The sequence below is a fragment of the Arctopsyche grandis genome, chromosome 6 (assembly GCF_051622035.1).
Source record: "Arctopsyche grandis isolate Sample6627 chromosome 6, ASM5162203v2, whole genome shotgun sequence".
In the NCBI taxonomy this organism is placed as follows: domain Eukaryota; kingdom Metazoa; phylum Arthropoda; class Insecta; order Trichoptera; family Hydropsychidae; genus Arctopsyche; species Arctopsyche grandis.
The window spans coordinates 5,762,036-5,779,367 of NC_135360.1; the positions used below are offsets into that span (position 1 = coordinate 5,762,036).

Sequence of the window (17,332 nt, forward strand, 5' to 3'; positions counted from 1 at the left end):
GTGTGGCTGCATATAGTTTGATCTCTTCAAATAATCTTGTGTACGCCACCTGTGACTTGGAAGTCATCAGCACATACAACATAGGTAGAATCCTGCCGTTGGTTAATCCTACCTTCGTGTATGGTGCATAGCTGATAGACCGACCTAGGTTCAGTTTTGAATGACCCGTTCATTATCCAAAACTCGCCCTCTGACAGGTGGCGTATATTGTTTGACGTGGGGAAGACCATTATTCTGATGTCGTCGGTCAAATTTACATCAATCAACAAAAAAAGGTTGATTGTTGAGGGTGACTCTGTGAGCCGGCAAAACGTTGATATCGGACAACATCTGCGGCTCTCAATTTATTTTTATTATTTTCCTTATCCAGCGTATCTTGCAACGTAAGGCACTCACAGATGTGTAGGAATCTCGTCATCGTCATCGTCATCGAAACATTCGAGAATATTCCACAACAACAAACCACATTCCTTGCAGAACTCACCACACGTAAACAACACGTGCACTTCTTGGAATCAATCGCCAGTTCCTTCGAGAATGTTCCACCCCTCACACTCGAGCGGAACAAAACCAGTCGAACCACACCTGCAGCCATTATATTAAACTCAAGCGGAACGCCCCTACCAGTCGAGCGGAACCAAAACGGTCGAAACACGCCGCCGCCATTAAACTACATCGAGCGGAACGGCGCCAATCGTTCCAGAAAAGTCCACCCCATCGACAAAAGCAAATTCCTCGCTTACGCATCAGCAACCACCACCATCGGTCAGGTGATTCCAGAAACACTATAAAAGGAGGTACAACCCAAACAGCGCCAGTCGACCCAAAGCAAAAAGCGTCGACACACAGCAGCAGACCAGAGACCTTCTGAACATAGCCGAACAACGAGCCAGCAACACACTGCCGCATCCAGAGACCTTCTGAACATAGCCGAACGACGAGCCAACAACACACTGCCGCATCCGGAGACCTTCTGAACATAAACGAATGCCGAGCCAGCGACACTCTACCATATCCAGAGACCGCTGAACGCCATACTTTTGCCGAAATATAATACCTTTGTACAACCATAGGCAAACAATAAAACTTTATAAAACTAGCACAACAGTGTTTCGTTAGGCTGGGATACGGTCAACACACATGTACCCCGCCTACAGATGGAAAGTGTGGGCAATCAATTTCCGACGTGGAAGCCATCGCGGTTTCTATGATTTGACATGGCAAAGCTTTCGTGTCTTTGGCGCTATTTTGCACCTCATTCACAAATTTGATTGTTTGAATTTTGTGGGGCGAAGCAGGATGATTGTGATCCAGTGGCGGCTCGTATATATGGGCTGCGGGGCTGCAGCCCTCCCAGAATAGTAAAAATGCATGCTATCATTGCCGTCCATATGGGCTGTAGGGATGCAGACCTCCCATATGCATGCTATTTTTGTCTGCATTTGATCACTGGTATGGTCAACGAGCTACAACAGCTCGATTAATCTCTGCAGCCCCCCTTCTATGAATTCTCACGAGCCGCCACTGTTGTGATCCACAAACTTCTGGACCACGTGGTTCTTCTCAGCACGCATTGTTACTACTCGTCCCGGGCAAGAGAGGTTTTTCTTCTGATTACAGCGCCAGTAATGCCTGTCTCATATGTAATGATTTGTGTGAGTGTGATGTGGGGAGAAGGAAAATGGCGGGAGATTATATACAATGAAACAGGTTATAACTCTGTTTGTAATCAACTGTATTTTAGATTAATTATACAGAAAGGAGGTGAAAGAAGAGGGGAGAAGGAAAATGGCGGGAGATTATATACAATGAAACAGGTTATAACTCTGTTTGTAAGCAACTGTATTTTAGATTAATTATACAGAAACGGGGTGAAAGAAGAGGGGGGGGGGAGAAGTTTGTGTGCCAACAAACTTGTGGCGTGATAGTTTGAGGTTATGTACCAAACACGCGTGTATGAGTTGTCTGCCTTCGGGACGAAGACAGACCAGGCTTCCTCACTTCACCCCGGACGAATACTGGAGCTGGTCTCCAAGTATCGTCAAACATTTCCAGTCTCGAACTGGTGATTCGGGGGCGAGGAAGCGAGCCGCTAAGAAACCAAATGTATGTAGGCTAAGCAATGGCCGCTATTTGGTCCCTTCGCAGAAGTGACCGATACCGTGGGGCTGGGTGTCGTGGGAATACATATCCGGGTACATGCCTAAACAATAGGGAAGTAGCCGGATGCCCTGAGAGACCTGCCCCTTATAAGGCGGTACTTAGGCGATATCAATACATTCTGGACGGAGCACTGCCAGTGCGTGGATCTCCTTAATCACCCAATAAATGCTGTGAAGCGACTTTGGCCTTTTATATGGATCCTCCACCCACCCATACGCAACACTATTACCCCCACAAAGCTAGAGAGCAAAAAGAAAAGTTGTGGCTATTTGTAGATACAGTATCGACGAATTATTGACTATTCGTAGGTACAGTACATATGAAATAGTCACATGACACGTCTTTTTAATGGCATCCAAATGTCGAATGTTAGAGGGTTAGTGCAAAATTGTCCTAAATTATTCAAATTGTTCTAAAACTATCTACATTGATAACAATTACACTTAAGCGATTAAGAAGAATCTATGAAGTTGTCAAGACCCAGTGTCTACGAATTATTGGCAATTTGTAGATACAGTATCTATGAATTATTGGATATTTTCGCATACAAATGTACTCTGTGCTAAAAAAAAAAAGCAATGCCTTAAAGACAGCAAGTTGATGGTAGGTTCGTTTTTGGATGGTTTTCAGATTTTTATTTCAACCTTTTCTTGACTTGATATTGTGGGAGTTTATATGCTTAGGAGTAAATTTACAAATCAAATATTACAGTAATAAATCAAGTTTATTTGTTTCATAAAAGACAGTTTACAAAAATCAAAAACAATGCTTGGCGATTTACACTACAGTTGTAATAAATAATGCCAGTTGTTAATTGTTGAAATTGCCAATGGACGAACACACAGGGAATATTTCATACGAAAAAAAAAAATAAAGCTTAGCAAAGGATAGCTGACATGTTTGCTTTACAAATAAAAATAAATTTTAAAGATCTGTGATAAAATTGCATATCTCCTGCTGTTAATTTGTGTGAAGCAATATCTAGTAATTGCATTGTTTCAGGAACTGGATCCACTATCCGATAAACTTTTGCTGCCATCATTGTATTCGAATTTTTTATCACTCATCATTGGGAGATATTTTCGAAAACTATGTACCCACATTTCCCTGCACGAATCCCAATTTTTACAAAAATATTCTACAAAAGCAACTTTTTTTATTTTGGGAACATATCTCCACCATTCTTGTTTCCTTCAAAAAAATAGTTTTATTTACATCATACTCCTCGGTAGAGGTTGTGATTTCCCGACTTTTTTTGATTCTCGAGATTCGAGAATCTCATTTTCTCGGAATATTTGAATTTCGAGATTTGAGAATCTTATTTTCTCGAAATATTTGAATCTCGAGAATTCGAGATTTTTTTTTGTTTCTCGAGATTCTCGAGAAAGTATAATTTTTTTTTAATATAGTGAATTGATTTTTTTAGCATATAAAATCGACAACATACAAAAATCAAAAGGACACAAACACTACATATGTATATTATATCAGGGGTTTATAACTCTTTCTTTCATCATGTCTTTAAAGACATGATGAAAGAAATATATAGAGAGATACAATAGAACATTAAATAGAAAAAAAAAAGCAAAATTATATAGAAACAAAAAATTATAAAAGAAGGCATGAAAAGAAAATAAAAATATACAAAAGTAATTTAAAATAGTAAAAATAGCAATATGTAACAAATAATTTTATAAAATTCCCAGTGTTGCTACCCGGCTTTGCCCGTGTTTTTGTGACTGGACAAATAATAAAAATACTGACTATAAATTGATTAATATCTAAGGAACAAATACACGAATAAATAAATACTAATCAAAAATCATTGTTTTATGTGTTACAGTGGGGTTATATTGTCAGTGAAAATATATTTTCACTAGCGTTTTAGTGATATCATAACCGAATACTTTCCCACTAGTGACTAGTAACTACATGCACATATATATAACTTAAAAATGGTGCGATTTCGTTGCAACATGTGTATATTTCAATGGCGGCTCGTCTATATGGGCTGCGGGGCTACAGCCCTGCCAGAATAGTAATAAGTAAAAATGCATGCTATTTTTGCCGGCCATATGGGGTGCAGGGCTGCAGACCTCCCAGTATAGTACATATGCATGCTATTTTTGTCTGCATTTCATCACCGGTATGGTCAACGAGCTACTACAGACTGATTAATCAATGCAGCCCCCCCCCCCCCCCCTCTATGAATTCTCACGGGCCGCCACTGGTATATGTACTTGTATGATGACCGAATAATAACTTACCGGACAAATAATAAAAATACTGACTATCTATACATATTACAATACTTCACAAAATTATTTACAAGTTAACAAGTACACAAATCAGTCAGTTTATTGAAAAAAAACATGTAGCGTTAATTTAAAAATATTCTCGATATTTTTGAGATTCTAATAAACGATATCTCTAGATACGAGAATCTCGAATTTTCATAATAAAATATTCTCGAGAAATGAGAATCTCGAAATTTCACAATAAAATATTCTCGAGAAATGAGAATCAAAATTTCTCGAGAAATCTCGAGACGAGATTTCTCGATCACAACCTCTACTCCTCGGGTGTCTGCGAATACAATATTTTTTAAATGATTGCAATATATTCCGTTTTTCTTCTACATCACGTACAACCATAGATATAATTTTTTTGGTGGCACGACAAATCAGCGCAAACCAACTTGGCGCGAAGACTTTTCGGCGCAGACAACTCAGCGCAACGACAATTCAGCGCATGAATTGTGCTGCTTTTGCGCTGAATTGTCGTTGCGCTGAATAGTCCATGCTTTGAATTGTCGTTGCGCTGAGTTACCTGCGCCAAAAGGTCGCCGTTAAGTTGGTTTGCGCTGAGATGTCGGTGCGCCAATTCTATTCATATATTTAATAACATGAAACTTACACAGCATAATTTGCATTGTGAGAAATATATCTCGAATAGCAGATATTTCTGTGAAATCTTTATCAATTAAAAATACGGATGGTATAGTTACACACAATGCTTTATATTTTAAAAGGCATTCTTTAAAATTCACTAGCGTTTCTTCATATATGAATGAAATTGAAGTAAATTTTGCAGTGATCGAAGAATAATAGTAAAATGTCATTACTTTATAATTTTCCGTGTTGAATCCAAAAGATACGTCTATTTGAATGAGGAATGGGGAAGATTTCCTGAAAGTAGCGATCATTTGATCTGAAGCTAAAAATATGGTTTTAACCTTATCATCCTCGTTATAAGTAATAATTTTGTATTTTCCTCCGTCCTTGATTCAAAAATTCATGCACCAATTTTTCATTTTCTACTGAACATTTTATATCGGATGTTTTGAACATCCTTTCTGGTTACACAACTACCGCTCTTTTTTTCCATCTCCTTTGCGATTATCGAGTCTTTCACGTTTGCCAAAATTAAATTTGACATTGATTCTAAACTTTCTTCATTCAGTTTAGAATTTCTTCGGTAAAGCTTAAACTCTTCTTTACCGATCGTGTGATTATGATCCAGAGATACTTTTGTCACTTTCCATTTGTTTTCTTTATTTTTGTACATGTTTATCTTGGCTGCACATCCTTTGTAAAGGTAATTCTGGTTCGGTCTTATGCCTTGGCACTTTGACTTTCTTTGGAACCCATGACAGCAACTATAAATAATTTGTCTACTGTTGTGACATCTCACAACAAACGGGTGGTAGTTTTGTTCACAAAATTTATGAAAATGTTGGCACACACTTTCATAGGTTTCAAAAGTTTGTCCTTCTGTGAACTGATAAAAAAATTCTTCGTTAAAAAGACGTGTCATTTGACAATATTTCATATGTACTGCACCAAAAAATAGTCAACAATTTGTATATATAGTATCTACAAATAGTCAACAATTCGTAGATGCTATATCTACAAATCTCTTTTTCCCATTATGCTGTACATTAACATTAGAATAATATAATACTATGATTACTAACAAAATTATAAAATAGAAAATTATCAGTAGATCAGTAGCTATTAAAATAGATAAAAAATGTATTGTGAACATAATTTAGTTATAATTAAAAGCATTTAAAAATCAAATATCTACAAATCGTCATTCGTCGATACTGTATCTACAAATAGCCACATTAAAAAAAAGGATAACAATAGAAATCGACAATAGTGAATCCATTTTTTTGGGCAAAAGCACTCTGGTGACGATCTTAGTGATAATCTAATACATAATTTCGAAAGAGACTTTTGTTAACATCACGTTTCGATATACTTTTTTTCGATTCAAATATATTTAATAATAAAAAAATTCGGATGTGACCAACCTTGACAAATAATTTTTTTTTATTACTTAAAATCAGCAGTTCGATACCCTACATTCTTTGATACACAATAAAATACGGAAAGAAAATACGAATTATAGAAAAAGTATATCAACGAGACAACGCTTAGCTGTGACTAAGGTTAGATTTTAAATCTCTTTTTCAATTTTTATTTACTTATGTCGTTCTCAAAGCTTTTGGAGAGTTCAATAAATAAACAAAGTGCTATAAAATTACATTTATTTTACAAACTAGTAAGACCATATTATTGCAAAGGATATTTTTATATAACTTGCATAGGAACATAGCATTATTAAAAGACATCATAACATTATTTGAAGACAATATAACATAATAGTATTATTGCAACCGTAACATGATCAACCAGCAACAATCTGCTCGAAAGCACACTCCGATAATTGAAAAAAAAATCACAAGCAACAAGTACCCTATAGAGAAATGAAAAATAAAGAAACTAAACAAAAAATAAATTATAAATCAAAATCTGATTCTGTCTCCTAGTAGGGCTCTTGATCATGGGTCATGAACGGAACGGAAGGCGAAGAATGTGAATCATTTGATGATGGTTCTCCATATACCATTTCAAAAAGTAGTTGTCGCAGCTTTATCCGAGCTTCAACATTTTTTTTACGGGATAATCTTTTTAAAAGTGGTAATAAACTTAATAAAAAATTTCGATCGGAATCCTGCTCATTGGATAATACATCCAACAGCCTATTTAAAGTCCTTTGGTTCCTGGGACGATTCCGTGGGACTGGCTGTCGTCTTGTGACTGGGTGTTGTGTTATGACTGGCGGTCTAACGGGATCCTTAGTACATAAAGAATACAAATATAAATTTTCAGCTTGATAAGTTCAAGGGTGTGGACAGAATAGTGGGCACAACATTTTTGACCTTTCTACTTTTTCCCTTCTAAATCGCACTTTTTTTTTTATCATATTGATACAAAAATTATACATGAATTTTTTCGTGAAAAGCACACATATTTAAGGGGTTCAATAAAAATAGTGGAAGAAAAATCGAATCCGGTTCACAGATGCTTACCAAATTTTATACATAACTTGGTATTACGCTTTAACTTGTAGATATGAAATTTCAGTTCAATAAACCAAAAGGTTAAAAAGCCTAGATTCTCTAGAGTAAAAATACTACTTCCGGTTCAGATAAAAATATTAGGTTATAAAATTTATAATTTCTATTACATGTAAAAAAATTCTGTCCGATTTTAGTTAGCGGTTTTGGAGATAATCAAAAACAAAAAAAAAGGGACAAATATAAGGGGAGGTACCATTTCCGGTCAACTTAAAAAATTTACGTTGTGTCGATAACAATTTCAGTAACCGATACTAACGGTGTTCAAAAAATCCCCAAAATACACACACACATTTTTTGTAGATCATGAAAACGTGATCAGTGATTGATTCTCAGTTCGAATTAGTCAAAATCTCGAGTGCGAATTTTCGCATGATCACAGAACTTCATCTATTGTTACTACGTGCATACATAGAAAAAGTAACAAATGAATATTTACTATTAGATTCGCCATGTTTAAGCTGTTTTAATTACAAATACTGAGCTAAGCCACTTAAAACAACTAGTACACTAATAAAATACAAATAAAACGAAGAAAGTTCAGCAAATGTTGATGACTGAATTGAAAATAGGTCTGATTCGTTTTGAAGAACGTGTAAAACTGGAGGTTCAAATAAAAGAAACGATAATTTTGGAAACAAAAATGTCTTTTGTCCACTCCCCATACTGAGCAACGAACAACATGACTGATTTGTAGATTTGATGAACGGATTGTGGGTATTTGTGTATTAAAAGTATATACAGTATACTCTCGATTATCCGGGCTAATGCTGGGGAGGGAGGGCACGGATAATTGAAAAACACGGATAATCCGAATCATCAAATTTTTAATTGGTTTCGAGTATAATACATATATAATATTAACAACACAAATTTTTGTTTCATAATTTTAATACTCATTATTTATTAAGAAAAACGCTTATAGATGTGTGGCCGTTAGTACCTAAAGTTAGTACAACTGTTGCCAAAATATAAAAAAAATCTAGTCAACCAGCCAGACGATTTTTTTAATTTTGTTCAAATGATGTGAGATTTACCCTTAACCCTTTGCCCGCGTCACCAAATTTAGCGAACATGCCCTGTACGCGGCTGCTTTTTTGCAGATTTTGCTATCGCGTTTTTGACTATAAATATAGGTTGTAATATTTTTTTGAATTTTACGACCTATATTTATTTTTTTTGACTACTGCCATCTATTTAATTTGGTAAAGTATACATTTAGTAATATTTTCAACCAAGTTATAAAATTTTAACACAATAGACGGCTCTTATACAGGTTGGAACTTCTAAGACATCTATGCGTGTCTCGCGCGCTGAGGGCATGTTCGCTAGGACATGTATAGTAGTCGTACGCGGTGGAAAGGTTAAGTCTAGAGCTGGATTCAATCAATTTCTATATTTGTCTTATTAAAATATATGAAGAGAGAGCTCTCGCAACCAGTTCAGTGCTAGTAAACGGCGACAGAAATTTAAGCGCTATGTGTTCATATTCTTCACTAATACCTAGCCAAAAATTGATAACCTTATTTATTTAGAATTCAGTTTTTAAATGCTATAATTTGAAAGTTCGATCAAGTTCTCCTTTTCCTTGGTAGCTGTCCAAAAATGCTCATTATCAAAGGGGTTTGAAATCAAATTGTTTTCTTCTAAAAGGTTTGGGGGAAGCACTGCGTCAAAGACGATTTCAGCCCTATTAAGTATTCAATTATTTTTTCAAGTATATCCCAAGACATACGGCTCTTGTTTACAGATAAGAAATTATGTAAAGTTTCAAATACTTCAGTTTGATCATTTTCGATACATAAATTCCAAAAATCTAATTTTCTAATCATATGTACTTTCAATTTTATCTACAACATTAACCCATTTTTGCCCAGTGTTCCAATATTGGAACATTTAGTATTTTTACCCCCACTCCATTATGCATGACGCAATAAAAGTTTAGATTGCATCAGTCTACAGTTAGCAAGTGTGGGGATCGTTTCGTGTAGTATTTTTTTAGGTTGTAATCTGTGGGAGTGAGCAAAGTTTTTTTATTTGCATCAAATACGTTCAACAGAAAATGTCATCTGACAAGTAAGTTTACACGTTTTTATAACACATTTATTACATATTGACCATATTTATTATAATCTCTAATTGTTATAGATTCGTTATGTGTAGTACTTTTTTTAATTTTTCCATATGTAACTTTTTTATTCACAATATTATCCATGTTCCTAATTTGGAACACTGGGATTATAGCAACATTGAATTTTTTTTTCCTCAGATTTTTAACAACATCAGAGATGGAAGAAATTGTTGAAGAATTGTTGGGTACGGCTATAGAGGAACAATAATGAAAAAATCCAGAAAATATACATTTAGATTACTTGCAATTTAGAAGAAATATAGTACAACTGTACTTAAAAATTAACGGAAATCCCGTAAAAGGGGGAGGAAAGCCAAAATCTTCAAAAGAGTTATCTAGCAGGGTGCCTTTCAATATTCGATATGATCGGCTAGATCATTGGACGATTCCAGCTCATAAAGAAAATCGATGTGCACTTTGTAAAAAAACATGCCACAAAATGTTGTGAAAAATGTGGTGTAAATTTGTATGAAGGATGTTTTAAAACCTTCCATTTTCGTTAATTCATGTATATATATTATATTTACATAACTTGACTATCTATGTACACTATTTTATAAGGTCGCTGGTGTTGAAATAAAATTTATTTTTTAATTTAGTTTTATAACGCCATACCATTGTATTTCCAGTGTTCCAAATTTGGAACATCTCGAAAAACTCGTATAAAACCAATACGAATGCAATAAAAAAAAGAAAAAAAAATGTTATGTATCATATAACATTATGATTTGTTGAAATTATTATAAATTTTGAGGAAAAAAAATGGGTTAAAGATTATTATCGAACTGTTCTCAAGTGTCAAATTCAAGTTATTTATTTATTGGAGCGTGAACGCGGTAAATTTAAAAATGCACTCCAAAATCCATGCCGGATCTGAGGAAAACGTATCGATTGCCAGATTTTCGATCATCGACGATGACTAATTAAGATAATGTTTATTAATTACTAGTTGTTTTACCCGGCTTCGCTCAGTATTTGTAATATAAACAGCTTAGACATGGCGAATCTAATGGTAAATATTCATTTATTTTTTTATTAAATTTATTTGAATCGAAAAAAATATAATATTCAACCAATTTTATTTGGTTTTCGAATTTACCAAACAAAGATACAAACTTACAAAGTCTCTTTCGAAATTATATATTAGATATAAAAAATATTTATATTTTTATGATTTTTTTTCGCGTACCACCAACCATCAGCCGCGTAACACAGGTTGGGAAACGCTGGTCTAGTGAATGGATGTTTTGAAGGGAATGATTTTGAATAAATGTCACATTTGGGTGGCTTTACCTCACTATGAATATGGTCCAATTCACAATCTGTAGAGCACATCTTATTTGAAGCTTTTCGTGTTGGTAATTCCTGGACTGGAATGTGTCTATTGGTATCTATTATTTCTGCGATATTATCGTTCGAAGTAATTTTTCCTCCACTCGTCTGAAAAATAAACCAAACGATATACAATTTAATAAGTGTAACATTTTATGATTGGATGTCATTTTACATGTGATTTTAGATTTTCAATTACTCAAATCCAATTTACTTACCTCGCCATTTTCTGCAGAACTAGAAATGTTGGGTGGGCAATCAGCACTCGACTCATTTTCCCATGTTAAATCATCCAGCAAAAGTTCCTCCGACTTGATTTTCAAGGAACTGTCTAATTCGTCCCTAGACGTTGTGGCACTCCGAGAACAAGCGTTTCGGAAGCCGTCGAGCGATTCCAGATTGTTGACACATGATAGGCAAACCATATCTGGCAGCTGGTCCTCTTGCCTAACCTACAAATGGGAAAGGTATTGATGATCACGAAGACAACGAATCAAAAATACCACTGGGTTAAGTGGACTAACCCGCAGCCGACAGCAGGTAAAAATGAGGTGCTCCAAGAGCCGAGGATCGTCGTGGATGGAGACGAGATCCTCTGCTGGAGAAGACGAGAGGCAAAGTCTGCACTCCATCAAATCGGGTTGACTCGAACTGAACTGGGTAAATAACGACAATAGCGTACACTGGCATTTGAAGTAAAATCCAATGTGGCCGCCCTGACAGTGCTGCCATTGCAAAAAAAACTTAAAAAAACATTGCTTAAATATTTCGGAATTTATTTTTAATGAATTCGTACCTACATTGTGTAATTCTCTGCAATTACAGTCAGAAATACTCCAAATAATACATTGGTGGAGTAGCGAAATAAATTTGTAGGAATAAAGTAGAGCTTGTGCTATTCATAGGGTTGGGCAAAAATGGAAATTTTGAACGAACGGGAAAAAATCGGAAACATTTGTATAAAACAGAAACTTTGAGCTTTTTTTTGTTACATAAAACTATTTTTTTAATTGAGAATGACCAAAATAATACAAACTATTTTAGTACATAGGTAATCATTAAAGAAAGGTCACACTAAGAGTTTTTATAAAATTATTTGGATCTAAAATGTTAAATATTTATCAAAGTTTACGCATACAATACATTTAATATAATACAAGATCCTCTTAAATTCTCTCAAAATTCGATTAAAATCCGAGAACCGGAAGTCGAACTTTTATCTTAAGTTTCCCTACTTTGCGTTCAATTTGTATCTAAAATACTCTCGCAGCTAGTATGTGTGAACGTGTACTTGTTTAATTATCGAATTTGGTTTTTTATCCTTCTTATATTCCTCAAATAGATAATGTCGTGGGTTGGTCACATCCAAATTTTTTTAAGTGTAATTTTTTTAATATATGTATATTTAGGTTCTGTGATTAAATTAAATTAAATTACTAGTCAAATGTGAACCGGTCACAGGACGGTAAACGGACTACTAGTCATATGTGAACTAGTCACAGGACAACCGGTCGCTCTAGATCGGTCACATGTGATCACCCGTCACACTTAAACTGGTCACACCCTAAAATTGGTCACGAGAAAACTGGTCACACCCTAAAATCAGTCGAGAAAACTGGTTGACCGATTTTAGGGTGTGACCAGTTTTCTCGTGACCAGTAGAGCGACCGGTTGTCCTGTGACTGGTTCACATTTGACTAGTAATCACCGAACCCACAGGACAACCGGTTGCTCTAGATCGGTCACACGTGATCACCCGTCACACTAAAACTAGTCACGAGAACTGGTCACACTCTAAAATCGGTCAACCAGTTTTCTCGTGACCGATTTTAGGATGTGACCAGTTTTAGTGTGACGGGTGATCAAGTGTGATCGATCTAGAGCGACCGTTTCTCCTGTGACTGGTTCACATATGACTAGTAGTTCGTTTACCTTATATTTATAATACACATGTATGAATCAATATTCCTTCAAATTTTTTTTAGATTTTATTTAATACTAGCTGTATTACCCGGCTTCGCTCAGTGTTTATAATATAAACCGCTTACCCCTTTGACTGCTACAACAACGATAAATCGTTGTTTTGAAATCGGTGAAGATTGCTACGACGATCGTTGTTGTCGTCATTAATTGTCGTATTTCAATACTTTCTTTGAGACGCCAGCGCATCAGTGGCACGAAACATTTTTTTTATATACGTATTTATATTTATTTTTCAATCAAGCTTTATAAATATTTATCAATTTTTTAAATAAAAGCTCTTCAATTTCGGGTTCATCATCAAAGTAAATTTCGGGTTCGTTGTCAATGTCATATAAGGAGTTATTACTTGGGAATTGATTATTGTCGATAAATTCATTTTCAGAATCAGTATAGCTGCTGATTTGTCGAGTTCCTCGGCGAGGAGCTATTATTTCGCTTTCATCACTTTCACTGTCCGATATCATTTTGCAGAGTTAAAATAAATGGCAAAAAACAATAGAAATCCGCTTTCAATTATATAGGTCACGAGACGTCACGAATTCGTGCAATCAATCAAATGCAACTGAAATGCATACAAAATGTTTATGATACATGTTGAAAAGATATTTGATTATTAGAAACTTCGCATCCTTGTGTGTCTCGCTCACACGTACACAATTAAAACTAAGAAAGAAAGAGAGAAAGACCGCTACCTGTTTCGAATATATCGCATGTTGTAAGGATACATCGATGTCTAAAAATAGATTATTGAAAAAAATAAAGCGTCGGAAAACAATCGTCAAAACTTATTTAGTGTATATATGTAGGTATCTCTTTCACACGCACGCATGTAAAAGCAAGACAGAAAGAGAGAGCACGAGTCCACAACTGCTTCTTAAAAATGTATTTAAAGTATTATAAAAATTACGAGCGTTCGGCGAAGTAAGTATGTAAAAAAAATATTATATTTATTTTTTTTCAAAATAATTACAAATGTTTGCATTTGTAATTATTTTGAATATGTTTGCATTTTTCGCTTGGACATTGAAAAACCTCGTAGTAGCCAAAGGGTTAAACATGACTAAGCTAATAGTAAACATTTAATTAAAAAAAAAAAAAATTAAAAAAATTTTAAAAATTTAAAAAAAAAATAAAAAAAAATAAAAAAAAAATAAAAAAAAATAAAAAAAAAAAAAATCAAAATTTTTTTTTAAAAAAATCAAAAAAAAAAAATCTAAATTTTTTTTTTGCCTTCTAGGGCTTCGCCCCTCCGCGCCCTCATGATTAAATGCCGTCTAAGGCTTCGCCCCCATGATCAGTTGCCTTTTAGGGCTTCGCCCCTCCGCGCCCCCATGATTAATTACCGTTTAGGGCTTCGCCCCCCTTGGTTATTGCCTTTTAGGGCTTCGCCCCTCCGCAACCCCATGATTAAATGCCGTCTAAGGCTTCGCCCCCATGATCAGTTGCCTTTTAGGGCTTCGCCCCTCCGCGCCCCCAAGGTTAATTGCCGTCTAGGGCTTCGCCCCCCTTAGTTAATGCCTATTAGGGCTTCGCCCCTCCGCGCCCCCATGATTGAATGCCGTCTAGGGCTTCGCCCCCCTTAGTTAATGCCTTATGGAGGATGAACGAATGAGACGACTGGCATGTTAATGCACGTGTTTATTATATGACAGCTGAAGACAGAGTGAGTAGTGGCTCTCCGAACCCAGCCGGGTTGGTCCCCACTCGCAGGAAGGCAACCAAACTCGACCACGTCGTATAAGCGAGCCGCCACATCACTCCCCCCCCAGCATCAGCGATACCAAAATTACAAAGAAACAAATTTTACAATAGAAAAAAAATTATTGTTACACAAAGAAAGAGAAAAAAATTATTGAGTGGGGAGAAAAAAAAATTGTTGACGTGGGTCATCCGCTGTGTAGGTGTACCGCCCTGAATGGTCGGTACATTCGAGGGCGGTGACGTCGCGAGCAGGACGGTGGCTGGTCCGATGGTCGCGCCGATGCGATGCTGTGCCGGCGCCGCTCTTCCGAGGCTGATGTCGGTTGGTGGGGCGGCGGGGGCGGCAGGGGCATCGATGTGGTTGATGATACTCCGAGCTGGACCGTGGGTCGTTGTGGCTCGTGGAGGTGTTGTAGCGCTACCGCCCGTCTCGGCGTGACGACGCTCGTGGGGACGGACGGGGCCTTGATGATGATGATGATGATGATGGTGCTGAGGTGGTGTGTGATGAATCTTGTGGTGCTGGATGACCGTTCTATGTGTACTGGATCGCGCATGACTCCACATCCAGCTGTCAAGATCGCCGTCTCATTCACTCCCCCATTTTTTTAAGCACCTGTCATCGACGTTGTGGCTGGACTCATGTCGATAGGTAGGTAGGTAGCCGTGTCTGCTCGTTTATTGTCACCCGCGGGCCGCGGCGTGCTGTGTTGATGGCGATGGGGGCGCGGCGGGTAGCTTTCCCGCCTGGCTCGGCGAGGCAGGGATGAGCGGCATGTTGAAATTGATCGAGGCTGCGTGGCTCGATGTCGGGGGTCACCAGTATGGAGGATGAACGAATGAGACGACTGGCATGTAGATGCACGTGTTTATTATATGACAGCTGAAGACAGAGTGAGTAGTGGCTCTCCGAACCCAGCCGGGTTGGTCCCCACTCGCAGGAAGGCAACCAAACTCGACCACGTCGTATAAGCGAGCCGCCACAGCCTATTAGGGCTTCGCCCCTCCGCGCCCCCATGATTGAATGCCGTCTAGGGCTTCGCCCCCCTTAGTTAATGCCTATTAGGGCTTCGCCCCTCCGCGCCCCCATGATTGAATGCCGTCTAGGGCTTCGCCCCCCTCAGTTAATGCCTTTTAGGGCTTCGCCCCTCCACGCCCCCATGATTGAATGCCGTCTAGGGCTTCGCCCCCGTGATCAGTTGCCTTTTAGGGCTTCGCCCCTCCGCGTCCCCATGATAAATTGCCGTCTAGGGCTTCGCCCCCCTTAGTTAATGCCTTTTAGGGCTTCGCCCCTCCGCAACCCCATGATTAAATGCCGTCTAAGGCTTCGCCCCCATGATCAGTTGCCTTTTTGGGCTTCACCCCTCCGCGCCCCCAAGATTAATTGCCGTCTAGGGCTTCGCCCTCCTTAGTTAATGCCTATTAGGGCTTCGCCCCTCCGCGCCCCCATGATTGAATGCCGTCTAGGGTCTCGCCCCCCTTAGTTAATGCGCCCCATGAGGCTGCGCCCCCTTTGGGGCATAATGAGGCTGCGCCCCCCTGCGCCCCCTTCGGGGCCCCATGGGGCTACGCCCCTTTTGGGGCCCCATGGGGCTTCGCCCCTTTTGGGGCCCCATGAAGCTACGCCCCTTTTGGGGCCCCATGAGGCCCCATGCAACTAAGCTCCATAAGGCGGCGTCCCATGAGGCCCCATGCGGCTAAGCTCCATAAGGCGGCGCCCCATAAGGCGGCGCCCCATAAGGCTGCGCCCCATAAGGCGGCGCCCCATGAGGCTGCGCCCCCTTTGGGGCCCAATGAGGCTGCGCCCCCTTCGGGGCCCCATGAGGCTGCGCCCCCTTTGGGGCCCCATGGGGCTGCGCCCCATGAGGCTGCGCCCCCTTCGGGGCCCCATGCTAAATATGGTTCGGTGATCATTGGTCACAAAGCGCTCCCCCAAAAGTCCCTAAAATGATTAGTAAAATCTCTATAACGGAACATCTGGCAGCCGAAAAGTCCATCATACTAACGAAAACTCGAGTACCAAATATTCCGCATTCGCAGTTTTCATAGCAAAAATTGTCTTTGTGACTAATAATCAAATATCACCATAAATATACGTCTTATTTAAAAAAAAATGTATATTAAAAATTAAAAATGGCCCCCACTCTTCAATCCTGGATCCGCCACTGACGCATATGTACACTAAGGAGAGATTTTGAAGTGTACGCTTTTAAACAATTAATAACACATTTAAAGGTCTGTTCATACATATCCAGCACGACCCGAATCCTGCAAGTATCCTGCAAGTACGGACAGTATTCTTTAGTACATTCTATATGGACGCGCATGAATGCGTAAATGCGCATGCGCGAATGGAGTATGAAGACGTCCATATAATGTACCAAAGAATACTATCCGCACTTGCAGGACACCTGCAAGATACGGGTCGTGCTAGATAGGTATGAACAGACCTTAAAAGGTGTTTCTCCAGTGTGGCGTCTCATACATATGTTCCACTGTGGAACTTCCACAAGATGTTGTTTACGAGTTAATGATTTGAAACAAACGTCGCATTTGTGTGGCTTTTCCCCAGTATGAATAAGCATATGTGTAGT

The 17,332-nt window shown here is 38.2% G+C and overlaps 3 protein-coding genes across 3 annotated transcripts in view; 2 read left to right on the forward strand and 1 right to left on the reverse strand.

Annotated features, from left to right (window-relative positions):
• Positions 1 to 17,332, forward strand: part of LOC143912989 (dipeptidyl peptidase 9) — a 557,546-nt gene that overhangs the window by 308,210 nt on the left and 232,004 nt on the right. The gene's annotated exons all lie outside the window — the stretch shown is intronic.
• The window catches only part of LOC143913041 (uncharacterized), a 478,228-nt gene that overhangs the window by 55,099 nt on the left and 405,797 nt on the right, over positions 1 to 17,332 (forward strand). The window lies entirely within an intron of this gene.
• On the reverse strand, positions 2,875 to 11,788 carry LOC143913034 (uncharacterized). Its single transcript, XM_077432542.1, has 5 exons — positions 11,579 to 11,788; positions 11,273 to 11,506; positions 11,016 to 11,162; positions 5,082 to 5,943; positions 2,875 to 3,095 (listed from the first exon to the last, which is right to left on the reverse strand). Exons 1-4 carry the CDS (start codon positions 11,684 to 11,686, stop codon positions 5,473 to 5,475), a joined length of 960 nt encoding a protein of 319 aa, XP_077288668.1. The 5' UTR covers positions 11,687 to 11,788; the 3' UTR covers positions 2,875 to 3,095; positions 5,082 to 5,472.

What these genes read in the sequence shown, in the direction of transcription:
- LOC143913034 (XM_077432542.1), bottom strand. Translation starts at nt 11,686, where the DNA reads ATGGAGTGCAGACTTTGCCTCTCGTCTTCTCCAGCAGAGGATCTCGTC. An exon ending in GTTCTGCAGAAAATGGCGAG is followed by an intron (nt 11,163 to 11,272) that starts GTAAGTAAATTG and finishes TTTATTTTTCAG; the next exon opens with ACGAGTGGAGGAAAAATTAC. An exon ending in TGGACCATATTCATAGTGAG is followed by an intron (nt 5,944 to 11,015) that starts GTAAAGCCACCC and finishes TTTTTTTATCAG; the next exon opens with TTCACAGAAGGACAAACTTT.